We start from the raw sequence: 27010 nt of genomic DNA, 5'->3' as shown, positions 1-27010 counted from the left end.
TTTTTAAATTATGCTACTTAGTACCACGTCTTTCAGTCTGTGTGCCATTTTAAATCAATACAGTATTTTCTTAACACTGCACTTACATTTGCCTTTCTTGTAGAGTACCATAAAGTTGGTTTCTATTCTATTAAGAATAGGCAGATTTAAATTTTGATTCTGAAGCATTTGACTAACTTGAGCTTCCCCCTTACTGAGCTACAATTTTGGTCATTCGGTGCTTGCAGCAATCTCTTCCTACTTTTCCCCTATAGTGTTCACTGGAATGGTAGAGACAGATGGACTGAATTGCATTTGTTCAAACAAACTTTAAAATTGTTTTTGAACTCTACGAAGTGTGTAAATAAATGGCTCAAATGTATTGGTAAAAACAAAACAAAAAAAAACACCTTTCAGCCAGAGACATGTTTGAAGTTTGTTTCTAGGTCTGTAGGCGTGGCACAATGAAAAGTTCTGAAAATTATTCATTGAAGTAAAACAGCTTTATTAGTGTACACTGTAAGAAGTCGTAAATGTTGGATAGCTGGAAAGCCTATGGAGATCATTGCTTGAAGAACATCGATTCTAACAGGCTGCGTTTTAGTGGATATGCTCCGTTTATAGCAAGCAGAGGGAACAACGTGTATGGAAAAATAAAAAGTAACAACTATATAACATTATACAACATCACAAGTGACATGTAGGAACTTCACTTTATCCAAGAAGCTTCTTTCATAGGACATTTGCTGGAAAGATGCTTGTTTTGGAATACACAATTGTCATCACAATAAGAAGAAAATACAATATGATCTGTATGTAGGAATGCAGACATCAGAATGTTTTAAAGTGTCCTTCACAACCGCATTTGACTCCAGATTGCCTCTAAAAGGGAGAGCAGCTGGTTGGTCTGACAGTACAATCTATTGCAAAGGCTCTTGATGGATCCTGGCAATATGCACGTAAAAGGTATAGCCATTAAGAAGATTTCCTGGGCATACAGTTCGAACACTTTTAGGTCAATGCATAGAACTAACACTTGTATCATCTGTGAAATAAAAGTAAACGTATCTTAGACTCAGCTTGTAAGACGTTGGCTGAGCCAGCAAAATTACAAGACAGGTGGGAAAGTTCCAGAACAGAGGTATAATATAATCGGCTTCAGGTCATGAGTAACTTCAATCCAATTTAAAGAAAGAAAAAAAAAAACTATTAACAGTTCTCCATGACAAGGTGTCATTGTGGGTTAAATAAACATCCAGACAAAGCGACTCCGCAGCACTAGCATTTGTTCTTATGCACTTTTGCTTCAAATTTGTGCAGACAAATGCTTTAAATCTAGCCTCTGCAAAGATATCGAATGAAAAAAAAAAAAAAAAAAAACCTAAACCTTGTGTGATTTGTCTTACCAAACATATTTGTAATGTGCAGTTTCCCTTCGGTTTTAGCATGCAAAGCAAATAATTCAGTTTTGTTTGGAGAAAATACACAGATTGAAATCATGAGTCAAAATGACATTTAAGATGTTTGACCTAATTTTCAAATTTCTTTCTTTTTTAAGACATTCTGTTCACGCGTTTAATGTCCACTTAAACAGAACACGGCTTGGAGTGAATATGAGCATGTAAACAAAAATCTACAGTGTGTAAGCACAGAGTTTTGAAACTGTTGTTTCACTAATGCTGGTGAGAGCTTTCATATGCATAACAGGCATGGGCCACTTACCTCGACCAAAGTTTATAAATCATCTTGAGGTACATCCCACATGATCTAATAAAAAGCAGGATGATAAAAATGCAATATGCACACTTATTTAGACTTGTATGAACTTAGACATATGATACGAATAGAAATGTCAGATTATAAAACTGTAATACCCACAGTGTTCATCCAAATGTGCTGCAGTATGGTCAGGATATGCATTTTTGACTTAAGTCTTTATGTTAATCTTTAACCGTCAAACTGTGAAAATCCTATAGCGACCCATGTCTATTGCATACAGGAATGTTCTGGGTTGTAAGACATTTCAACAGTTTCCTCAGTTGTAAAATAGGTCAAATTACACCAAAAATCTCCTATTTTGTTATTTAATTCTCTCAAAAAAGGTGATATGACTGATCAAGCTATGCGCACGCTTAGTCTTTGGTTACACCCCAGCTTTTGCGCTGCTGAAAAGTTGGTAATAACAATTAAATTATCTATTTAAAAAAAACAACAACAACGACATTGAGAGTAGCTAATTATAACAATCAAAGATCTTGTCACTTTTATCCAAGTAGCCAAATTCTGAGTTGAAGGGTGCACATTTCAACATGTTTTTATTGGCAAGTTACTGGAAATTGTAAATCCTTATAATACACCAAAATCACAAGTCATCATCAAGCTGCAACTATTCAAAACAAAGGGTATTTCCTAAAGAACAAAAAATACCATCTAAGAAAAAGAGAACATTTTAAATATATTTATATATATATAAAAAAAGTACAAAATTAATGTAGCTAAAACCATTTGTAAAGAAAACGATAAATGTGTAGTATAACTAGCTTGTTGAACACTTAAAGCTTGAACACCTTACTGCAAAATACCAAAAGAGATTGCTGGTTTTCAGATTGACGAATGCATTGGGTGACTGAAGAACAAAATTCTTTACAATGGCAATGGAGGGCAGGAGAAAAATGTATGTTTACTTTTAATGGACAATTCAGAGCATATTATATTTGACATCGAAGGCAACTTTCTTAGGGGTGCATAATTTGGGGCAGTGCAAGTACAGTATAGAAGCTATTTTATAGATTTATAGATTAAAGTCCCACCTTGGAGGACTTTTTCTCTTGATAATTTGTTATAATTTGAAAACTGCATCAGTTCAAAATATTAGACTTGTGCATTTTTTTTTAAAACATTTGGAAATCTCAGAGATAATCCTCTTATTGCGTGTCAGACAGAAAGAAGCAAAGATGAAGCTCTAAACAAAGCTACTGGTACATCGTGTAACAGAAGGCGCAAGAGCATGCAACGTGGGTTAAATACTGTGATATCAAAGAATTTGTTAAAAAAACACTTGATTGGTTTTCTGCAGATGCAGAGAGGTGGGATGTTGTATGCTCTTCTTCTTGCTCTAAGACTTTCTTAATTTATCCATTATTTATTTGTGCTGAGCAATCACTGATACTGCTATAAATATGTTTATATATAGGAGTTTTAATTTACCAACTATCCAATGAACAAACATCTTTAAACTTACACCGAGTTTGCAGAAGACAATTTGTGTTAAAAACAGGGTGTTTGTGTGCGTGTGATGATACAAACACCAACAAATTGTCTCCTTCAAGAGCTGAAGAGCACACTCCAGGATAACCAGGTCAATGATCACAACAACTCGGATAAAACGGGATGGATGACGGGGGGAAAAGTCATGCTAAGTAGTGAGTCCGACTTTGGTTAAATAGAAGCTGGAGTGGCAGTTGGTTAATGTTGTGTAAACTCAACTATTCACACTAAATCAAAGAGTTGAGCTGAGCTAGTGGTTAGGACAGACGGTTTCTAAAAATTACTAGGTGTCGTGCTTGATCCCCAAAACTGCTGTGTCGTCCCTGAGGACAGTAAGGCTCAGTCCTGCTTCAGGTTTCTTGATCAGAGCCCAGATGTTGACGTCGTCGTTGTCCATAATGAAAATCACTCTCTCTACACCGAGTTCTCATATGGATTTTGCAGGCCAATTTCAACTATAAGGGTTGACGAATATTCAGCTCCACAAACAAACTTCCAGGGTAATCCTTTACAGATGCCGTTCTTCTATCGTCTGGTCCATTGTATGACATTTTGTTCTTTGCTTTATTTTTTTTTAATTTAATTTTATTTTTTAAACGCTATTAGTACATTATTTAAGACTGCATGGTAGTCTCCTTTAAGACAAACTGTTTTGACGTTGTGAAATGTCAGTCTGACTTTGCATGGATCTCGTTTTAGGACATACTAGAGCAGCGAGCTTGTGGGGTACCCATCTGGGTCAGCACTTTATCCAACCACTGGAGGGGGCCATTGAGATGCAGTTCGATCCAACAAGGAGTGCTGGTTACAGTCTGGCGTCTGTGTGAAGAGGACATTCCAAACGATAAGGGCAAATACATTTATACACAAAATCCCAATTATTTTCCCAATTACACATTTAGTAAACTTTTTTTTTATATACAATGAAACACTAATCTGATAGGAATCTTAACAGCCTATAGTTGTTCATACACCAATTACAAATATTCCCTACCCTTGAACCTTTTAAGAATTTGTCACTTTACCACAAAAAGATATATTTTTATTTTATTAGCACACACCACCAAACAGTTCTGCGCTGTTTGGTGTTGGTGGAAGAAAATTACACATGGGCTTCAAAGAAAAAAAAAAAAAAGTTTTATGCATTTGTCTTCATAAGTCACCTAAACCAGTTAGAGCTCACCTGTGTGAAATTTAATCTCAGTATAAATACAGTTGATCGCAGAGTTTTGTTGGAGAAAATCACCTAACAAATGACCATCCGCCTAATTAACAGGCCAAATATGGACAGCATTAATCAAAGCAGTCAAGAGCCCCATGTTACCCTTAAAGGAACTACTTTGGTCTATAGGTCATGTGGAAGAATCTGTGGACAGGATAACATTTAGTTCTGCACTCCAAAAAACAAAACAAAACAAAAAGACCTAGCATTTAAGGAAGAAAAAGGGGGAAAAAAGCATTAGTCCTGTTTACACATTGCCACAAGTCATGTAAAACTATCCATAAAAAGGCTGAAAGCACCAGAAATGAGATCTTGTTACACTCTGAAACACTAAGAAATTTTTACAAGACAACAGTGATCTGATAGGAATCTTAAAAGCCTACAGTTGTCCTGGATGACAGAATGATGGAATAATGAGTGTAAGGGCATAACTTACCTATACTCTGCTCCCCAACCCTTGACGAAGCTCATTCTGATTGTGCACATTCTGGTTAGTTGGTACACTGCCTCAAAGCCCTGGTTGACCGACTGGGCTAGCAGGGCTGCGAACTCCTGGTTGTTAAAAATCTTCAGATTACAGCCTAAGAAGAGTAGAAATAAAGACCAATGCACCTAATAATAATTCTGAAAATTTTGACATGCCAAAAACTCTTCTGAAAACTGGAACAAATACTGTGAAATTATGACCAATCAGAACAGTTGAATTTACTTCATGAAGCTACAATTAGAGAAACAAGAACTGTCGTGTGTGTGTGTTGTCTACTGAAGGCCCTGAACATCTGCAACATCCCCATCTTCACTTTGCACGATTCTCTGTAAAGCGTCCCTCTACCTCAGCTCACCCAGTCCATTTGGCCATGAATTAAATGTTCAAAGTTACATGGGTACAGATGAGTCAGTGTGTGGGCGAGTGTGTGACAAATCCTGTCACATTATGGAGGCTCTTTCTGGCTTTTGTTCATTTGTATCAGTTTACTTGGTGAATTTTAGTACAAACAAGACACAAACCATCAACAAAGGAAGTAAAAGAAAAATAAAAAAGTAAGAATATTTTAATGTGTATCAACCTGGTGGTATCTTGCAGACGGTAGCTGGGTGCCACCCATATCGCTGGTTGCAGTTGGGACTCTGAACAAAGATGGCACTGTCACTGAGGCACTCGGCAAATACCTCCCCTCCGATGTAATACAACCTGACACCACGACCTGCAGAGGTTTAGACAAAACGTGAGGAGAAAAGAGAGGGGGGAAAAAAATCCCAAGGTGTTAACTAAAAGGGGAACAATCTTAAAACTACACGGCCTTTCAAATTAGAATTATTAGATTTCATCATCTTTACATGAGTAACAAGATAAATCAGAATTGGAAATGTATTTATATCCCGTGAACTTTATTTTTACATTTCAGTGCATCTTATTTGGATCTGAAAAATCTGAATTTCTAAGCACTTACGTCAAATACATGTACGCTAAATGCAACTTCTTTAAAGCAATTTGTGATTATTAGTACATTTTAAAAGGAGCAAACCTGTTGCATGTGTGAAGGTATTAAAAAACAACTTTCCACTATAATATTCCTATGTTATAAAGATGTTTAATTCAGAAGTCAGAGAGAATAATTCAGCACTGCCCCTCTCCCATGTGTTGCCGACATCAGCCATTACATATCTTCACAGAAAAGACTAATGGAAAATGTTTTCTGTCGCCACACCAGAAGAGTGTTGACAAATAATAAGCACCCTTTTTGTAATCGTAATAAGTTATAATAAGCTACTGTCTATACCTATATGCCTCCGTGTCATCTCCACAGTGGCATTTCTGTTGACATTGCTGAGAAGGCCTAAACAGAAGCGTTCCGAGTTGGAGGGATCTGTGAAGCCGTCGACGGTCAGAGATGGCTGCGAGGCGTGGAAGGTCTCACCGACCCGCTGGTTCAGCTCGTAGTAAGCTATAGAGCACCAGAAAGCTGGTTCACTGTAGGTGACCGGCTGAAGGTCTGAGAGGAGAACAACAAAGAAATATTTGCTCAATTTGTATTTTAGGACCCCGAACTGCGTCAGTGATCCATTCATTTCCGCGGCTGGAAAATTATTTTGAGAAGTGAACTCACCCAGGCCATGACTGACCGGTGACAGAGCGCTTGGTGACATTTCTGCTGGTGAGCCTGGTGGGAAAACAATCACTTCTACTTATTTCATTCTATTACAATCTTAAGTGAACAACAATATTGCTGTGAAAATCAATATTTTGTTCTGTCATTTTAAGACCAGTTATATTTAGTGTGATGATGATGTTACCTCTGCTGCTAATACAAATGATTAATAATTGTTCATGGCGGAAAGGCTTGAAAAATCTATTGTGAACTTTGTTTTCTACCATAGATTGAGATTTTAAACACTGTGGGATAAAGAGAGACACAATTTTATGCACATTAACTGGTCTAATATGGTTGCCCTGGTAATTTTTGTATGCTTCAGAGAAGTGAGTTTAACAGCAGTCCCGAACTACAACTACCAAATCTACCTGATTCCATACTTTGATTCATTTGCTGGTCGCTGGTTTCTCCGTCTTCACTCATGTATCCCGGAGGAGGAGTGTCTGTAAACAGGAAATAATTGAATGCATTTGTTTTCATGAAAAACTAATTAGTGAAGAGCTGAAATGTGGCATCTGTTTTCCAAGCGCTTCCGCTTGGAAAACGGAAAACAGACTGAAAACAGGCTGAATACACAAACCTATTTTGTGTATTCAATCAGCTCCAACTTGATCTTACTTCTAATACGTTTTATTAAAGTTTTCATGGCTAACAATTTAGGCAGCTTTATGGCAGAAATGTAATTATTGCTGAAGTGAAATCACTTTAAAATAAAATAATTGTATTTTAACTAAGTGATTATTGCCCAAATGTTTTCCAGGGATTTTATAAAAGGAAAAACTATTTAAAACAATGACGTCATTCAACTCCACAGTCAAGACATTGAATTGAAAATGTTGGGCTTGTTTGACAGATTATGTGTGAAGGTGGTTAAGGTAGCCTTGTGCCCAATACAAACCTGGTATATAGTTGTTAGGAGGTTCTATGCCTGCAGGAAAGTTGGTGTTTTCAGGGATAGAGTTTGTGAAGTCGTCTAGAGGTGGAAGCTCGGTCAGAATCTCTGAGTGGCGTGGCACCAACACAGGAGGCAGCACTAAGAAGAAAAGTCAGACAATTTGTTTTTTCCCCCTATGCAAGTCAAATTTGAGGAGATAGAAACAACATACTTGAAAAACGCCATAAAGACGCTGTACAATGACAAGGAAGACACACTTAAACTACATGGATTTAATTCAGCCCTGCTAGTGCACATTTATTGGAAAGAAATGTTTTTTTTTTTTTGTTTTTTTTTCAATTATCATTACCAGGCGTCTCCACTCTCTGGTAGTGGTAAGGATTGACACAAACTTCATCCTTCTTGAGGTTGAATGCATATTGGCAAGTGTCGATGGCCCTAAGCTCGTGGTGACTGTGAAGGTCAGGCCATCTCCACAGGCGGCAGTAGATGACATGAGGCAGGCCTTTACGATGAGAAACCTGAAGGCGGCCATCCAGTGACCTGATGCAACCGGGAAGGAAAAAGGCAGATAGCTCAACTCAGAAAACTGGAAGAACAGTAGACAGACACTCAATGCGTTTGTGCTGCACTGACTTTCAAGTTTGGTGTTATTTATTGAGGTAATACACAAAGAAACAATGAACTATTGAGGTTAAATACAAAAAAAAAAATCATTTTGAGGAGACATTATTTATACCTTAAAACACAGCTTTTAACTACAACTATGAGTTCAATATCAAATGACTATTCTGATTGTAATAAAAAATTATTTTAGAAAGATTAAGCTGTTATAACTAAGCCACACGGCTCTTCTAGGAAAAGTGTAGTAAAACATTAATGTATTTTATGGAATATTTTAAACCTACAAATAGTAGAGCCAGATTGTGAAGTGGAAGGGAAAAAAACTAAAAGTGTGCTGTGCACCAAGTCCATAATTTAGCCCACTTTATTCTAAACACCCTAAATAAAGTGTAGCACAACCAATTGCCTTCAGAACTCAAATAAGTAGATACATTTGGTTCAATGAAGGAGGTTTGGTTCAATGATGAAGAAAACATGGTGCTGTGGGGGCATGTTTGTTCAGTCAGAATACAGAAAGTTGGTAAAAGTTGGTAGATGTAAGGAAACCCAGGAGAGGAGTTCTAAAAGCAAACCACAATCTGAGAAATACAAGACACTTCCAGGAAAACACTACACAAACAGCATGACCCAAAGTACATTAAGGTGTTAGAATGGCCTAATTAAAGTCTTGGCTGAGAACCAACTGAGATTGTCTGACTGAATGTGAGCTAATTGGCATAAAATAGGGAAAACAATCAGTCTATGGATTTGCAGACCTTAGCAAAATGTCCCTAGGCTCAAACTGTTTTCCTTTTCTTGTCACTGAACACTTCAGGACATTCCAGACATTCTTTGTCAATACCCTAACTTGTCAGAGGGATTTGGTAACAGAAGATGGACCACAATATTGGTTATGTTGCCATAATGATATGGCTGATTGGTACAAAAAAAAAAAGTATTTAAGAATAAAACTAAACACCTACAGGCTCTTCTCATCACTTACTCTGCAAATTGTTAAATGGTTAAGGTATTTCTATAATTGCAGCAGTAAAACCAACATAAACAATAACAATGGAAATGAGGACAAAATGCAATCTGCAATGGTAATGTATGTTTTAAAGCAACAAGTGAGCATTATTTTATGCTTTTGTGTGAAACAGGAGATGCGTATTGACGGTGCATGCGAGTGTATTCACCTGCTATGGTCAGGGTATCCGTACATGCCTGTAGAGTCCCACTGCTCTATCGTGTGGCCTGAGCCCAGACCCCACAGTTCTGAGCAATTGCTACAGACACACACATACACACACACGGGACAAGTGGAAAACATGATCAAAATAAAAGCAAACAGATGGTAAACATGAGGTGTTTCAACTTAAAAGAATGAAATCACAAATGTGTATCGTTGATCTCTTGATAAACACACAAACACACACACAAAAGTATTCGCTCACCCAATTCCAAAGTAATGGAATTCAGCTGTTCCAATCACTTTTATTGTCACACATGTCTTTTGTTATTAAAAACAACTTCAAGCACCCAGGAACCCAGGCTTCTTTTATAAACATTTGTGAAAAAATACAAATTAATCCTAACCTGAAGGTTGAAATCCAACAACCTTGAAGGAGTTTTGGTTTGGCAGCTTCCAAGAGAAAGGCGTTGCCTGACCGAACTGTTACAAATACAAGGTTGTCTTTGTATTTTTGTGAAATCCCCCAATCCGAAAATGCTTCCTGCACTGTAAGAAGATAGGCTGAACACTTTTGAAATGATTTAGAATTTGGAGATTGGAAGAAAGGCCTCCTCGTCCAACATTAATGGATCAATAATTGCACTCCAATCGGCTGATCAATGCTGTAATAAAGCCGATGGATTAAAAATGGATGTCTCTTAACTTCATATGTGTTTGAAGACAGCAGAGCGAATACTTTTGGTAGCATTTTCTTACTTTCCACTAAGACCGAGCAGATGAACAATGATTATATGACAATTTCAAATGAGACGAGAAGTGATATGATGCAATCAAACGGTGCAAGGAGCTGGAAGAAGCCTAACATTTATCTAGGAACACATTTAGTTAACTGGGGGAAAAAAAACTCAACTATAAATATATCTTTATAAACTGAGTAAAACCTTTCAGTGATATTAAAAAATTAAACCAACACGAGATCAGTGATATGTAAAGTATAGAAGTTTGTCAATTTCTAGTTTCTCGACAATTAGAAAAAGTCTCACCCCTTATTTGAGTTGCACATAGACAAATTACACAAATATATCTTAATGAAGACAAAGAAATTCAAAAACAAGACTAAAGGATTTAAATTGGAAAAAGAAAATCTGAATCTAAACATATCTATGTGAATGACCAAAATGTTGGTTGGTTTGTTGCAATGTTTCTCACCATGTTCAGGCAGAGAAAGGGAGATTTTTCACTCTGATCAAAATAATTGTCTTGCCTGTCTGTACAGGACTTTCTATCTCCAAACACAATGACACACTCTCAAAGTTTTGCAGGTACAAGCAGAAAAAGAGTTTCATCAAATGTAAAAAAATGTTTTTCCAAGTGTCTTGCTCACTCGAAAGCTAAAAACAAACACTATTTACAGGTTTGCACATGAATTATGATAGAAGTACATATGAGAAATCTTATTCAGATGCTCTCCTGACAGTCAAGCCCCAGCTCTTGTAGATGAAAACTGCAAGACAATATCCAGAGCAATTCACCTTAGCTTCTATCAGACTTACTTTCTCACGTTAAAAGGAAAGAATGATATGCATCAAAAGCCTGGAATCCTAAAAGTAAACTTCTGTGTCCGTGTGGGTATTACATCCTGACATTTCAGAAAAGGTGAAATGCTAAAATTAATTCTGTAGCAAAACAAGTCATTGAACCTGAATATGCAAAAAAAAAAAAGTGTGCCTCAACCGTGTCACAACTGAAAAAAATAAACAGAAAAAATCTGACCTAAAAACTTCTCAATCTCAATTCCTGGAACTTCTTGAGAAGTTTTACAACAACAATAAAACAAATAGACATGATCTCATAATCCCAACTTCAGAATTGGGTATAGATCAAAGACATTTAAATCCAGGGTGAAAATATGTATCAGGAATAAATCTCATTTGGTTTGTCTTTTAAAAAAGCCATAGGTGTCATTTGTGCAGCGATGGACAAATGTAGGAGCCTTCTTTTTGTCATGAACATAAAGGAGCAAATAATATTTTGTAAATAATGACACTTTAAAGCAAAGTTGGCAATTTTAATGGACTTTCATGGCAACTTTTAGAGCAACTTTGCATTAAAAGTGTCATTATTTACCAAATGACACTTCATGACAACAGTCACAGACATTCATAAGGGCTCGTTCATGTTCATGACAGGTGTTGTGTCATGTTTATGATACCGTTATGTCAGTCTTATGCACACCCCGTCAAATAAAGTGTTACCCTATTTTGCTGTAGTAAAAGCGCAAAAGTAGGAGCGTAAAGCTAATTTCAGAAGATAACATTTTCATAGAATCTCTATACATTTTCAGGCTACTAAAACTGCTATTTCCTGTGAGTGAGATTATGATCAGCTCCAGCTTAGGGCCACATTGTTCTGTTCACAGAGAAAGCCCAGATGCAGATAAAAACACATCGTTTCTTTATCTTTTCTAGTGCAACCTGGCTCCAAAGCAATAACTCTCGACTGATAAGAATGTTTTTCTTAACAATAGAAGTGCCACACCGCGTAAATCACCCCTTTTCTTTAGAGGTTTCAGATTCAAAGACAATATGCCACATCAACTTTGAAAACTTCTAAGTTCTGATGCACGTAGCAACTCCCTTTCCTGTGCTTTCATCTGTTGCTGGATTGTTTCATTTCAATGCATCTTCACCTAAATGTGCTGCCAAACCCATCAGCTTTTGTGGCCGAGTGTGTTTTACTTACAAAGAACATTGTGCTGAAACCTCCTTTGTAAGGCATCAACAATTAATTAGGGCTGCAACATTTAGTGATGGTAATTAACAACATTGAGCTAAAATTAGATTGCAGATGCTTTGCATAAAACCACATACATGTTTTCAATGCAAACAGGAAGATGCTGAAACATTATATCCATTTTCTGATGAATTAATGTTGTGTATATATATATACACAATATACTTAATTATACATTATTCTAATTTGAGACTGTGGCTTTCTACGAAATATGAGACCTTATGAACAAACATCCTGCAGGTAGACATTAACGGGAGTCCTCTTTATAATCTTTATTTATAAATTAAGTTATGAAGCATAGAGAAATGCAGCACTTCCCTCACCCATCTGTTAATGTACACTGGAGGTCAGCTGGCCTCTGGTCAGCTGGAAAAGTAAGACAAAGCTGGATTTTGGATCCAATGGGGCAGTTCAGTAAAAAGCTTTTCCAATAGTTTGAAGAAATCTGAATTACCTTTCAGGCCTAGCGCAAAATCAAAATAAAAAAGAAAGTACAGGAACACCTGGACTGAATCGTTCTATACTAAACAGATGTTATTTTAAAGAGTTTGATTAGAGCTTGAAGATATAAATTGTTTCTGCTCAGTGTATAATAGTGCAGTTTTTTGCAGCATCTTTGACTGGATGGTCCACATGCCCAATCCGTCCTTCATGATTCATTTTGATGTATTGTGAAAACTTCTACAACAGAGTGAGAACAGAAGGTGTGCCAAAAGAAAGCAGAGATGGATTAAAATACCTTTTGACCAACTAGAAAAAAAAAGCAGACATATTAGTCATCAGAGACATCATTAGTTGCAGCTATAATAAAAATATTCAATACAATCTAATGCCACCATTATGTCATCATAAAGAGCAGGGGCTACAAAAATGTTTCCACTATTGTACGGGGACGCAATCGCACACACAACAGCGAGTGTGAAGCGAAGGGGATGAGTGGAGATGTGTGCGGCACACTGCTTTAACCAAACACGTTTTATTATTCTACGTTTCTGAGGGGAAGTACACTTAAAGGCAGCCCAACTTAATCTGCTGGGCCTGTGTGAAGAAATACTTTTAAAATCAGATGATGTGAAAGTATCAAGTGGAAGAGGAAACACCATTTTTAAATATCTTTATTGATGTCCATCAAGTCAAATCTAGAACCGGTTCTGCTGGTGATAGGTGCAGGACATCTGTTTCCTCAAGCTGGGTTTCACTTCTGCAGCCTTCTTAACCTATGGCACGACACAACAGGGAAGTGAACCCACTGTTGCCCAACAAAAACTGCACTTCTGATGACCGTGTGGGTGCTCATCATCCTTTTCTTTACATTTTCGTTTCTTCATACACCGCTCCTGTGCTTATCAAAAATCTGTGGTGCTGGAGTGTGTGTGTGTGTGTGTGTGTGCCTGTGTGTTGAATTAGCAAATGGCAGGTTCAAAAAGAAAATGCTCTCGGAAACAAAAAGATTTTTAGGCGTGCATTTGTTCAAGGATTCCCACAATAACACAAAGGTTGGATCTGGTGTGTTTGCATCTAAAAATTCTTGTCACCTGCCCTTACCTGGGTATTGTTACGCATTTTGTGTTGCTGTTTTGTGCGCTGATGGCTTTCTCCAGCTCATCCAGCTGGCCGGTCTTCTTCAGCTTCTTCACCAGACTTTTCACAGCTTTCTCGCACCATTTCTCCTCCTGCCCTCCTCCGTTCTGCTCCCCGACTCCACCGATTCCTCCGCCCGCTCCTCCGCTCCCGGCCGGAGTCTTCTTCCATCCCAGGAGGCGCTTCACGACCGGGGGTGTGAAGGGAAGAATGGAGGACATGGTGGCTCTTGCTTTCTGTCACGTGCGCGCAAGGGTTCAGACGGCCCTTGTAACTTGATATCAGGTGAAGATTTGTGAGGATTAGGAAGACGAGGTTTAACTTCTATTGAATCAAAAAAAATTGCACCAATATAAACGGATTGTGTGCAGGTTCTGGAAAGCAATTTAAAAACTAAGGCATTGGTCTAAAGAGGTCCTGGGGGATCTTTGAGGAATAAAATGTAAGGAGTAGAATAGAGCATCCAAGAAAACCTAAGAAAAGACAGAAAACACCAATCAGTGGAAGACAGATTTTGATGAGATTGCGCACATTTCTTTCAGATAGAACAATAGACATTTTCCAAGAAACCAAACGGCCTCAAGATCCAAGAATCTTCACAAGACAATAAACCAGGGTGGTAGTCAAAACACTACACACCCTGTTCTTAGAGGTGGTCCTAGACCATTAATTAGCTGCACTTTGTGCACAGAACTATAATCTGGTGTGTTCTAACCTCTAATAATCATACCTGTTCCGTTTCTCAATTGAAATAGGAAGATCAAATCAAACCTTGTGCACAACAGCTTTCTTCAACGACAGAGGAAAGCTGCAAATATATTTATGTTTCAATTTAAACACCTGTAAGAATGTTTAGCTAATAAGCACTAATGGCATAATGCAAACAACTCTAGTTATGTAATCCGTGAAAATGTATAAAACTGCCTGCGTATCCTTAAGTGGTGCTTCCTGACCTAGAAAAATTGCATAATGTCAAATTCAATAAAGTATGACATCACAGTCGCTCATATGCAGCTCTGTAAAAATCAATGTTAACATCTGAAGTATGCCGGTCCATTTGTGAACTCATTGATTTTACTCTTAATGCTGGAAGACGTCCATCCACCAGCATGCTTATGCTTGTCTTTGCTTCGTGTGAAGGGGAAAAAATTAAGCTGGAGAATCAAAATTCAAAGCCAATTTGATCCACATAAAATATTTCCATCCCTCTTAAACTCTTTCCCTTCAAGTCTCATGACAACATCAAACTTTAATGTGACTTTAAGGAATTTTAGATCATAGAAAAACATAGCTTTGGAGATATACAATCTCCTCCAGTCTTTAGATTTCTGGAGAAACAACACTGATCAACAGAGCTTGAGGGATTCCTTTGTGAAAAAGAGCAATGCAGAATTTCTCAACCTAGCTGAGAAGGAAGACATGATAACTCATCTGTGTGTTACTCTCTCCTAGAATGAAGTCCACATGCTTAACCTCTGGACTTCTTCCGAACTGCGCAGTACACAGAAAATAGTTAACTCCAAATGAGGCAGCACTGGCTTCACGTGGTCAAAATATTCAATAGGTATGTTACTATCAGCGAGTCTGCAGCTTTTGTTTCAGCTCTGGTGCATTAAAAACAACATTCCTGATTCACCTGAAATGAGTATATTATAGGATGCATTCCCACCAGCCCTGTTTGGTCTGATTTAATCAAACTCGAGCTCGTCTGTCAAGAAAGTTCAGACTCATTTGGAGAGGTGTTAAACTTTGATGCGGACCTAAAAAGCAAACTGTGGTCCACCTAAGTCTTGGTACGGTTGAAGTGAAATCTAGTTTGGTAAAAATGTATATGTGAATGTCAAGCTGACTAGAGAAGGTTCCTAAAGCAGACAGTGGTCTACATTTATCTTACTTTATGGACTGTATTTACCCAGGGCATTCTGGGTAAACACAACCAAAACAAAAGTGCGAGCCCAGCACCAGAGGAAGAAATGTCTCGTGGTCTTTTACCAAATACGGAAGAGAAATCCTACAACCGCTAAAATTTAACGCCACGCCATTTTTGTTTACATTTTGTAAAGAAGGAACTTGCACTCCGTTTCATATTCAGAGGTTTTAGTGTCGCTTCCTCCAGTAGTTCTTGGTGCAGCGCCACCACTGGCATGGGAGGGGAACAGATTTTTCAAAAGGTTTGGTTTGGTTGGCAGTGCAGAGTTCAAATGAATCACATCAGCTGAAAATGTAGCAAATGTTGCAATTTTGGTTCAAATTCAAACTGAAATTGATTGCTTTTCACACCTGACACAGAACTATCAAGTGTGAAAACATTATGAAACAAACTAAGTAGTCTGTTAGTTAAGACAACAAAAAATTTAATTTTAAAAAAGCCATCAACAATTGAAAAAAGGTCTTAATTCCAGAATTCTACTATAATTTTTATATTAAAAAGAATAAGCAGAATACCATTTTATTCCCAAGCAGCAGAATTTCTATAGCCGTTTTTAATAGTGTAAAAATTATATCTACAGTAATGACCATGAAATAATTTTATGATTTTGGGTCATCAGTACTTTACAGGTTTAACAAAGGGGCATCAATGTTTGATGATTTTCCACCTTTAACTATTTTATTCTATTGTAAATGAAATCCTTATTTTAATCACAAAAAAGGTGCCTGTTGCCAGCAGGCGACTACATTAATAAATGTACAAGCAACAGCAGATGTGAAAAATACAATACTGAGTGCTTCAGAGAGAGGGGCTTTCATGCTGTTGTAATAATTACTCCAGCTAAAGGTTTATACACAACTGAGAGGGAATATTTTCCTGAAACAACAGAAGCCTTTGTTGTTTCGCAGTACTATGCAGTACTATGCAAGAGCCCTCATACTAGGTATAGTACCATCAGTTTATGTTCCAGTCATTAGACCAGTAGTCACACTACTGCCTCAAAAACAAGTTTGTTTGTTTTTTCCTGTAGCTCTTAGCTTAGAATTCAATTAATTATTCACATACCTACAGATATCTTTCAACACTTTATAATACAATACACAGTTATGAATGACAGTTTCTGCAAAAAAAAAAAAAAAAACTAACAAGAATTGAAATATGTAACTCTATATAATAAATCAAAATAGTAAAGCAGTTTCCTTTTCTGTGTTAAATTCCTGAAATGAATTGGCTTTTATTATATTCAAATTTATCTACATACAAAAAATAAAAGTGACAGAATAAATCTGCTGATGCAAATGTGGCAAGAACTACAATGCCAATAAAAACCAATTTAGTCACAAATTGCCAAAGTGGTTCCTTTAACCATTTCTATCTTTATGTTGGAATTTATCTTTAAATGAGTTTCTCCCTTTGGGTCCCATCTTTTTAAATGTTTCAATCAATGTCAATGGAGGGACATAAATTCCCCCAGAATTTAGATTCTACAAGCCGAAACTCTCAATTTTAAACCAGCACATAAAACCAAAGCATTTTTTTGACAAGCAAGTCTTTGAAAATGTGGCAAGCATACCTAGCTACACCTTTAATAAATGTGCCAGCACCATTAGATGTTGCAAGAATGCATTACCGAGAGCTTGAGGGAGAGGGCTTTGATGTTGCTGTGGTAATTACTCCAGCTAAAGGTTAATACACAAATGAGAGGAAATAATTTCCTGAAACAACAGACGCCTTTGTTTGTTGGGAATACCACAGGAACAAAACGCACTAGGAGCCCTCGAAGTAAGAGGGAAAAGTCTCTACGTTAGCTGATTAACTAAGAGAGGAGGGAAAAGGTGATGATATGGCTACAACGTATCTCAGCTCCAGCTATCAGGGTCTTGTAGGAAATATTAGCTCCGTTGTTTTGTAAGCAGCGTCTGGTTTTGTGTGAGAAACTGCGTGTTTGGGTTACTTCTACTCCGAGGAGAAGATACACACGATCTGAAGAATAAGCTAACGCTAACGGCGATTCAAAACAACCCCACGGCTGGCGACTTTGACTAAAGTCAGACAAAAGCGAGTCTAATTAAATGTTGGCTGTCCATCCATTAAGTACAAATAAAGAGAAAAACATAAGTTTATTCACTTTAAAAATGACTGACATCCCATTCTGCTTGGCACTACAAAGAGTACGAAAAAAAAAATCTGCTAGCAAGCTTGCTACTTAGTGCCACAGACAAATAAACAGGACTGTTGAATGTTTAGTCACCGCAAAAAAACAGAAAAACGACTTCAAACATACTTTGAAATACACTTACCCAGTAAAGAGATGGAATGTGGTTGACTGGTCATTCAAGTACCTGATAGAAAAACCTGGCCGTTCATTTTAAATACACGTAGCGAGAGTAAAAAACTGTGTTCTCCTCCTCGGAGCCACCGGAATGATGGCCCTTCATTCATAGCTCAACCAAACATGCATCGCTACACGCAAAAAACCCACTCAAGTAGCTTCCTTAAGTCCCGCCTCCTCCTCATTTCTATTGGTTAAATCTTGGGAATCAGCGAATAACAAATTGAGAGACGTTCATCCTATTGGTCCGAACATGCGTCTGTCATGCTTTAACGCCAACAATGGTGTTTTTGCAGTTTTGATTTTGATCAGTGAGAATTTGGTGGATACTTAGCCTTTCATATTTTTTCAATATAGTGCAGTAAGCTACAATTTTATCATATATTTGCTTATTTCTCAGAAATCAAATTATAAAAAGAAAGCTCAAAAGTTAACTGTTTGACAAATGTAGCTAACAAAAAGCTAAGGTTCCGTTTCTCAAAAAATATGGACATTTCATAAGACATTTGTTTATTTTTAAAACATAAATTGTATTTTATGTCTGTGTTACAGTCTATAAAAGTGGGTCAAAGTCTGATGAAGATGACTTGACGGCTGTCTAGCAGACAGACACTAGCACCTTTCACAAAAAGGGTGAACCACCATGACCACAAGGTCATTGTCAGAAACGCATGTTGTTGATTGGGTGCAGTTTAAATTCCATCATCGAAAAGTTTAGTAGAAGGAAAAAGTCTGGTATAAAAAATGCGTACAAGCAAAAAGATAATTCGAGATTAAGTAAAGCCCATTCAAGACATTGGGAGAGGTCCAAAGTCCTCTTTTCAGATTAAAGTGGGCCAATGTATTTTAAAGTTAACGTATGTATTGCCAGTAAATTTTAGAGCAATTCATGCTTCTCTCTAAGCTTTTTAGAGACGCTGATTTTATCTTGATCACGGTGATTCTTGAGAATAGGGACAAAACAGGTCCTATGGATAAAGCACAAAATTTGAATAAAATATACACAAAATATAATTTTTTCAAATATCTGACTCAACTAACCTGAGTCATGTGAGCACAACAATGTATATTATCCTGGTATTTGCTGAATATTTTTTTAATTTTAAACATTGTATTGTATTGTATGATGCCTGTAAAAGCCCTTGTCCAGGAGCAGAAATCAATACATTATAATAGTTTAAAATAATTAAAGAAATACTAAAATTATATATTGTGACAATTAAGTATAAGTAGTCATATAAATAATTATAGAGGTATCAATAAATTGAATTAAAAATCATTTTTATATATTTTCCAACTCCGTTGAAATTTGTCCCTAGTTTTTGTCAACACCGTCAGAAATGAAAAGAATGTAAAAAAAATCAGGCATTATTTGGGGGCACCAGAACTTCTGAGGACCCCATGACGTCGTCTTTTCTCTTCCTTTGCTAAGAGGGCTAGTTAGCTCTGGTTAGCTTAAGTTATTCTTTAGTTTTTTCTTCTGTTTTATTCCTAAGTTGCTTGTCACAACCATGATGTGTCAACTCCATAACTGATATTTTACAAAACTTTGATAAAATTTTGTGAAATAAAAGCTTAATTTTGGTATAATGTAAAGATTTCATGGACCTGATGAGCTACAATATGGCCTCCTTCAGAATAACATCATATAAATTGAGGTAGTTTGGCTTTTTGTCAACTCCGTCAGATGTCAACTCCATCAGTTTTTCTGACTCTTTCAGTGAAATTGTTGTCAAATCTCACTTAAATGTGCAGTTAATTCATTTTAATGTATTTTACATAAATTGCATTACTTCACATGTACCAAGTTTTTCATTTTATTCACTAGTTTGTCACCACCTTCAGTTCTGTCAACTCCGTCATGCAGTGTCAACTTCGTCAGATGAACTTTTTGTTGTTTTTGGTTTTAAATAATATTTATTTTGTTTCTTGAGAAGCATTTGTCTGTAAAATGAGTAAAATATCACTAATAGGGTCATTAAAAATTATTTTTTATTTATTTTTGTCAGATGGTGATGACAACTTTCTAGGTCAAAAATGTTGCAACTGGGAGCCTGCACCTTAGCATCTTTACATTTCCTAAACATTATTTGTCATATTTGCATACATAAGGTTGAGAAATAACAAAAAAAAATTATGGGAAAATTAAAACCCATTTTGTCCCTATTCTCAAGAATCACTATATTAATGATCAGTTTACTTGATGGACCATCAAAGTAAATTGCCCTAAACCCCATTGAAAATGGGTTTAGAAACTGGGCTTCTCTAATCACTGCAGCATTGAGGCAGTAAATCATGCCAGAGGAGACCCAAGCAACCATAATGTAGAGAGCTCAGCAGGAATGATAAGATGGAAGAAGCTTAATACATGTTCATCTGTTTTAATGACTGAGTGAGTTTCCAAATCATAATCCAGAAGGAAGTCTGTAGTAAAACTGATGTTCACTAACACATCCATCCAACCTGATTGAGGTTAGTTTATTGAAAAGGAAGAAACAGCATTAGAGTTTCAAATGTACAAAGCTGGCTTACAACTTTAATTGATTTTAAAGGTGCTTCTTCAAAGCATGTAGCCATGATTATGAAAACATCCTACAATATTTTTATTTTGAAAAAAAAAAAAAAAAAAAAAAAAAAAAATATATATATATATATATATATATATATATATATATATATATATATATATATATATATATATATATATATATATATATATATATATAGAAAAACTTTGAAGCTTCTGATTGTAAAACATTGTGGACATGTGCAAGAGGCATGGATAATTTTGCAAGTCACTGTATTTTCATATAAACTTCTGTAGCCTCAGTTAAATATGCCTTGACAAATCACTCACAACAGAACCATTACACGGTTAATCTCATTTTGGTTTCCCATTTGGCTTGTACCATGCCAATATTTGCCTGTAGAGCATAGATGCAAATCAAATCTGCTTCTGAGAAATCACAGAGCAACATTAGTCAGTGTTCACTAAAGATAATACGCCCTCCTTGTGGGTGTTTTCTCCTCATTATCTAATGAGGAGTCAAAGAGACGCATGCTCGTTGTGCACTATCTGCCTCATCTGGGACGCGTTGCTCAGCTGCTCCTGGCACAGCACTAGAGGAACACTTGATAGATATACAGTTAGAGGATGTGCTGTTGCAGTATAAGGGATATTCAACAGGTGGGCCCTGAAATGACCGATTCATAACCACATCAGACAGCAGAAGACTGGAGACTTGGCTTTTTATTTTTCCTTTCTTTCTTTTCCAGCTGCTCCAGTGAGATTTCAACCAGTGGTAAGTAATACGTATGAGAATAGGGACAATACTTGACAAAGCAAGTGTAGAGAGGAATACTTACATCAAATGACAGACAAAGGGGTTGCCTTTTATATAATATTTTCTTCAGGGGCTCAGGTATTCAGCTGTACTGGATGAGGTTCAGAGTGTCAACAAGAACAGATAATAACCCCCACTGGACGGTCACCAAGGGAACAGAAACTCCAGAGCGTTAAAGGGGATTTGCAAAATCTGATCTATCCCACTGTTGTGTTTCCTGTTAAGAGAGAGCGGATATAATGTTATGACGTTATCTGTTTTGATTATTTATATATTCATATGAAACTATGCTTTTTGCGCAGGTTTTTGGCTTGTGCAACGATGGGAAAATGCTGCAAATGCAACGGGAGACTATTATGCATGTGCTTGCTGCCATGTATGATGACTGGACACCTTGTGATTTACATCATGGTGACCATATTTGTCACCATTTCTTACGCTCCTCCAAAAGTAATCATTCACTACATTGCTCCGGGGATTTCAGTCAATTCCTCCACCCTGGCCTCACACCCACTTGGTCCTTTCTGGAACCTTCGCCTGGAGGACAGTGCACTGTGGAACCAGTTGCAGCACACCTGGGACCGTCAGCACAATCCGATATTAAGGGGAAACCTAACTGGGATGCAGAGAAGCCCAAAAGGTCAGCCTTTCACTGAAATTGAGGATGATTGTCTATCAGACTGCATGTCACAGAAGTGTTCAGTTCCTAGCGTGAATGACTTCAACAGCATGCCAGAGCAAATTAGAGCATTTATCAAGTCAATGCACTGCAGGAAGTATCCTCTTCTTATCAACCAGCCTGGTATGTGTCAGAGGAACAATGATACCACCGGGGTGGGGTCTCCATTGCTCCTCATCGCTATCAAATCACAAGTGGGGAACTTTGAAAACCGACAGGCCATACGTGAAACATGGGGACGCAGCGGTCTGGTGAGGGGGGAGTTCAATACAAAAGGGGGATTAGTGCGCACGGTTTTCCTGCTCGGAAGGCAGGACTCGAGTACAGGCCCTTACCCAGACCTGAACAACCTCCTGGAACTTGAGAACGAGAAGTACGGAGATATTCTGCAGTGGGATTTCAGGGATACGTTCTTCAATTTGACCTTGAAAGACTTGTTGCTGTGGAGTTGGTTCAAGCAGTACTGCCCTACCGCCGCTTTTGTCTTCAAAGGGGATGATGATGTTTTTGTTCGGACAGATGCCCTTCTGAGTTACCTGCATAAAAAAGTGGAGGAGCACAAGCTTTGGAGAATCTATACTAATGAAACAGACATGAATTTGTTTGTCGGCGACGTGATCAGCAACGCAATGCCGAACCGTGAGCCATCCATGAAATACTACATACCGGAAAGTTTTTACAAAGGTGTATACCCACCTTACGCCGGTGGAGGAGGAGTGGTATATTCAGGCTCACTCGCCTTACGTTTACGGGAGGTGTCTGAAAGGGTTCGCCTTTTCCCTATTGATGATGTATACCTTGGGATGTGCCTAAACAGACTCGGGCTTTCTCCAGTCCACCACCCGGGTTTCTTAACATTTGATCTCCCCGCTACAGACAGAAACAATCCGTGTGCGTACAGATCCGTTCTACTCGTTCACAGACGGAATCCAAAGGAAATGCTGACCCTATGGAAACAGCTCCAGAACCTGCCTGCTCAATGCTGAGTCTCATTTGCAAAGCAAATAGGATTTAGTAAGTACCAGACGACTGCGGCCACTATACTAATTTGAAAAAAATTACACACTGTGGCCAGGAGGCAGTGCATGGTAAGGTCACCTTTAATTAACCTTTCCTGTGGAGAATTATGTAACTCCCAGGAGGAGACTGATCTACCTCAGAAGGTACTTTATTACATGAACATTACAGAGCAATAACACACCTCAAACTCTCGTTTTTGTCATTGCTTGTGCGAATGTGCCCTATTTTATCTAAAAACATTTCTCTACTATTTTAGAAAGATAAAGGTTTATAAATGAATAGACTGAAGTATGCTTTATGTGCAAATAAAATTGTTTAAACATACATTGCTTATGGAAACTTTGTGTGCTGTCCTTGTTAATTTTGAGCCGTTAACGATGCATCAGAATCATTTTTTTGTTCTGCACTGTCAACATACTTAGTAAGTTCAATAAGATTTGCAATACAAGAATTGTATTCACAAATTTTAATTTATTATATATTATCTTTAATCTTTAATGTGAATGTTAGTTGAAACATTTCTCCGTGAGTTGTAAAGAAACAATACACATGATGTGGAATCTTTAATGATCTGGTGCATAGTCCACAAATCTTCAGTTGTGTTGTCTGCGAGAGTTCAGACAGGAGCCTTTAGGAGGTTCAATCTTTGGAATCCTTGTGCTATTGAACATCCATTTGTGTCCAAGTTTCAAATACCTGATTTAAACGGTTAACATAAGCAGAGAGGGAGTTGGATAGTTTGTTCAAGGATAAACAGGTACGATTAAGACTCAAGGCTGTCACACCATGGGTTAAGAGGTTGCTGAAAGTAGCCTGACTGATTTTTATGTTTTTTATTTTTTATTTTTTGCTGTTAATGATAAGGACAAGAAGGAGGTTGGGAGGAGTCAAGGCGAAGCTTTAAAATGTCTTAACCAGGTGGAGTCAGTGCCATGATATGGGCTATTTCAGTTCAGTTTGTAATGATGATTTACACAAAGGCCCCTAGAGAAGGACAGCTGAAGCTTTCTAAGGAGAAAAATAACAAGATTTGATTCTATCAGTGGATAGAGAAGTAGGTGAGAGATTGTGTGTTGTATGCACAAGTTGCAACAGAATGCTTTGATTTTATCTTGAGACACCAAATATTTTCAATAAATTGTTTCTTATATTGTGATTTTAAGATGGTGGTCATGTTATGTTGTTGCACTTTCTCAGACCCTAAAAACGTCTGAAAAAATATGAAAATATTTTTTTGTGTACATTTTCGTAACTAGAATAAGACATTGTTCAGAGCTATGCAATTCCTTTCCTTGCATATCCACACTATTCTCTCTCTCATCTTCTGTCTGTGACACTAAATACCATACTTGTCTAGCCATAGCTATTGATCGACGTACTAATACGCAGACAGTGGGTTTGGAGTAATGCACTCACAAGATATAAGTCCATCTGATGACCACAGGAGAACCATTACTAAGCTGATAACCACTTAGGAGAAAACATCAAGAAGCAAGAAGCTTTGAACATATTTAGGGCAGTCTTAATTATTTGTATCATCTGAAATGTATTTTCTTTTTCGCAGTTGAAAACCTAGCTGTTGATAGAGTTAATACACACCTAAATCTAATATGAAGTTTGTATTATGCTCTCATTGAAGTCTGGCAAGTCTGGCAAAAAAAAAAAAAAAAATCTTGAAAACACAGCAATGATGACATATCTTCCTCTTTCTACAGTATCAGCACCACCTATCAAAGAAATATGATACTACAATTTGATTTCTGTCCATTTATAACGGTGGCCACACACCAATACCTGCTCACACATTTGAGCCAAATGGCAAAAAAAATAAAAAAAGAGAGACCAATTGACCTTGCAGTCATGTACTTGGATGCTTGGAGGAATACCCAAGCATGCATTGGGAGAACATTCAGACACATTGTGAGATAAACACTCAGGACATTTATTACTGCAAGGCAACAAAGGCATGGGCAGCCCCAGAGCCATATTACTTAAATAAAAATGTAATACAACTTGAGCTTTCCATATATGTTTATGGAATATCTGAGAGGTATATAAAGGAAATAATGACAACGAAACTACATGTTTGTCATTAGGCCAAAGCTACATTCTTTGCTTTTTACCTGCACCATAAAAGGTCCTTCAACTTAATATAGAAAGACATAAACAAGTAAAAATAATCAAACTACTTTGACAATACTAAACGAGTTACATAACAGATATTTAGGAAATGTCATAAGCTGTCCCGCTTTCTGTAGATTTCGCGATAAAGTTATTTAGATTATTACAAAAATTGATTGGAATAGGAAAAGTTATGGGAACTTGATGTTGGTTAATCATTGGTAAATTTAGTTTACCAGTGATTTACTGATAACTGAAACACAAACAATGAATCCATGGATTGTGAAATAATTATATTTAACTAGATTAAAATGAAGGAGGTTAATGATCATGAAATTGTATAAGCAAAAAATAGAAAAATTGAAAGACATCCAATGTTTAATTGGACTTCTTGTACTTATTTAATTGAATGTCTACCACCAAAGATTACTAACAGTGTCGTTTCGACCTCAACAAAGATTGTATAAAATAATATATTTTTAATGAAATATAGATTTTGAAAATAAGCACAACTTGAAATATGAAACAGTTAATGATCATGAAAAACGTCTGATGTGCCTATTATATGAAAAATATCATACACAAATAAATTATATCAAGAAACACAAAAGGTAAAAGGAAAATTTCCTCATGGGAAACTGCTCCACCAAGTTTAGATCTGTGGTAATTAAGAGAAAATTCCTGGGGAATCTTGTAGTGCCTCCGGTTAAGAAAATAATTGACTCAGTTAACATTATGTTTTAGAACAACTGCTGGAAAAAAAAAATCGCAAAAATTGTTTTTTACAATATAAACAAAAGAAGTAGTTTGTATTAATAGTGATATATTTTAAGAAGAGAAATAGAAAAAACATATACATGTGAGACAAATTATCGGTGTCAACAGAAATATCACAGACAAGACAGATAATATGAAACAGCTCCACCTAATGGAATTCTGTAGTAATTACCAGAAACTTCCTGAAGCCTCTGGAGTGCCTCCTCTAGAATATAAAGCTGGGACAGCCCCACTGACTGACAGAAAGCTGCACAAGAAACACAGGAGTGAAGAGACGCCTGAACAACAAGAAGACTCAAGACTAAACAGAAGAAAGATGCTGTGCTCTCATGGATTCCCGTCTGCCCTCAGTCCATTCATGGACTTCTCCTGGCCTGTTCGCAGTCTGTGGCCAGAGGTCAGACCTCTGTTCTACCAGCAGCATGTCATGCAGAGAGACCTACAGGAGCTGCGCAGCAGTCTGCAGCTGATGGACAAACTTCAACGCCAGATCCTGGAGGACAGAGAGCCTTTCAGGAGCAGCGTGGCTCTGCAGCCAGTCTCCTACCAGCTGGACAAAGAGGGAGAGCACTTTGGCCTAACCCTGGACACTCAGGGCTTTTCTCCAGAAGATCTGTCAGTCCGGCAGGTGGGCAGGAAGCTGAGAGTCAGCGGGAAGACGGAGAAGAAACAAGAGGACGGGAAAGGCTCCTACTCCTACAGCCTGCAGGAGTTCAGACAGGAGTTTGATCTGCCTGAAGGGGTGAACCATGAAGACGTCAGCTGCCACCTTTCTCCTGATGGAAAGCTCCACATCCAGGCGGCCAAAGTTCCTTGTATCGAGGGAACAGAGAGAGAGCTGACTATCAAGAGGAGCTCAGAGGAGGAACCACAGCAGAGTGTGTGTTCACAGGAAAAGGACAGCAGAGCAGAAACACAGAATGGATCATAAACAAACCTGAAAACATGGACTCACATACATGTTGATGTGCCAATGTGATGATTTTATATGTGTGTATTAAATATCAGTCTGTAGGTTATTGTGTTTGTACAAAGAAACATTTGTAAAATTAAAAAATTAGTAAACAGTTAGTGGTTCTCCTGTTGTTTTCAATATTTAGCCTATATGAGAAAACTTTAGAA

At 37.4% G+C, this 27010-nt stretch overlaps 3 protein-coding genes across 4 annotated transcripts; 2 read left to right on the top strand and 1 right to left on the bottom strand.

The window, feature by feature from the left end:
- Positions 1 to 460: 460 nt before the first annotated feature.
- On the bottom strand, positions 461 to 18078 carry smad2 (SMAD family member 2). 2 transcript variants are annotated; one of them, XM_014980439.2, is made up of 11 exons: positions 17916 to 18078; positions 13650 to 14158; positions 9316 to 9405; positions 7866 to 8059; positions 7520 to 7654; positions 6990 to 7064; positions 6577 to 6630; positions 6250 to 6462; positions 5536 to 5673; positions 4905 to 5049; positions 461 to 4065 (listed from the first exon to the last, which is right to left on the bottom strand). In XM_014980439.2, the coding sequence occupies exons 2-11, from the start codon at positions 13904 to 13906 to the stop codon at positions 3942 to 3944; spliced, it is 1425 nt and encodes a 474-aa protein (XP_014835925.1). In that variant the 5' UTR covers positions 13907 to 14158; positions 17916 to 18078; the 3' UTR covers positions 461 to 3941. The 2 variants fall into 2 exon arrangements, with proteins under 2 accessions (XP_014835925.1, XP_014835939.1); XM_014980453.2 differs by having other exon boundaries at positions 7002 to 7064.
- A 3450-nt stretch (positions 18079 to 21528) lies between these two features.
- LOC106913989 (N-acetyllactosaminide beta-1,3-N-acetylglucosaminyltransferase 2) lies at positions 21529 to 25098 on the top strand. The gene has a single exon (XM_014980473.2). The coding sequence runs from the start codon at positions 21571 to 21573 to the stop codon at positions 22954 to 22956; it is 1386 nt and encodes a 461-aa protein (XP_014835959.2). The 5' UTR covers positions 21529 to 21570; the 3' UTR covers positions 22957 to 25098.
- Positions 25099 to 26062: 964 nt separating this feature from the next.
- Positions 26063 to 26938, top strand: LOC106913872 (heat shock protein 30-like). The gene has a single exon (XM_014980295.2). It carries the CDS (start codon positions 26205 to 26207, stop codon positions 26817 to 26819), a length of 615 nt encoding a protein of 204 aa, XP_014835781.2. The 5' UTR covers positions 26063 to 26204; the 3' UTR covers positions 26820 to 26938.
- The last annotated feature ends 72 nt before the right edge of the window (positions 26939 to 27010 follow it).

Source organism: Poecilia mexicana, unplaced genomic scaffold, assembly GCF_051168715.1.
Source record: "Poecilia mexicana isolate PSO_F unplaced genomic scaffold, ASM5116871v1 scaffold_12, whole genome shotgun sequence".
Lineage (NCBI taxonomy): Eukaryota > Metazoa > Chordata > Actinopteri > Cyprinodontiformes > Poeciliidae > Poecilia > Poecilia mexicana.
Note: the sequence above shows the minus strand (reverse complement) of the source record. Positions and strands in the feature narration are given on the sequence as shown.

Coding starts and splice junctions, on each gene's coding strand:
- LOC106913872 (XM_014980295.2), top strand. CDS start 26,205: ATGCTGTGCTCTCATGGATTCCCGTCTGCCCTCAGTCCATTCATGGAC.
- LOC106913989 (XM_014980473.2), top strand. CDS start 21,571: ATGAAACTATGCTTTTTGCGCAGGTTTTTGGCTTGTGCAACGATGGGA.
- smad2 (XM_014980439.2), bottom strand. CDS start 13,906: ATGTCCTCCATTCTTCCCTTCACACCCCCGGTCGTGAAGCGCCTCCTG. Junction 7,065..7,519: donor TCCTAACAACTATATACCAG/GTTTGTATTGGG, acceptor TCCTGTTTACAG/ACACTCCTCCTCCGGGATAC. Junction 4,066..4,904: donor GGTTGGGGAGCAGAGTATAG/GTAAGTTATGCC, acceptor CTCTTCACACAG/ACGCCAGACTGTAACCAGCA.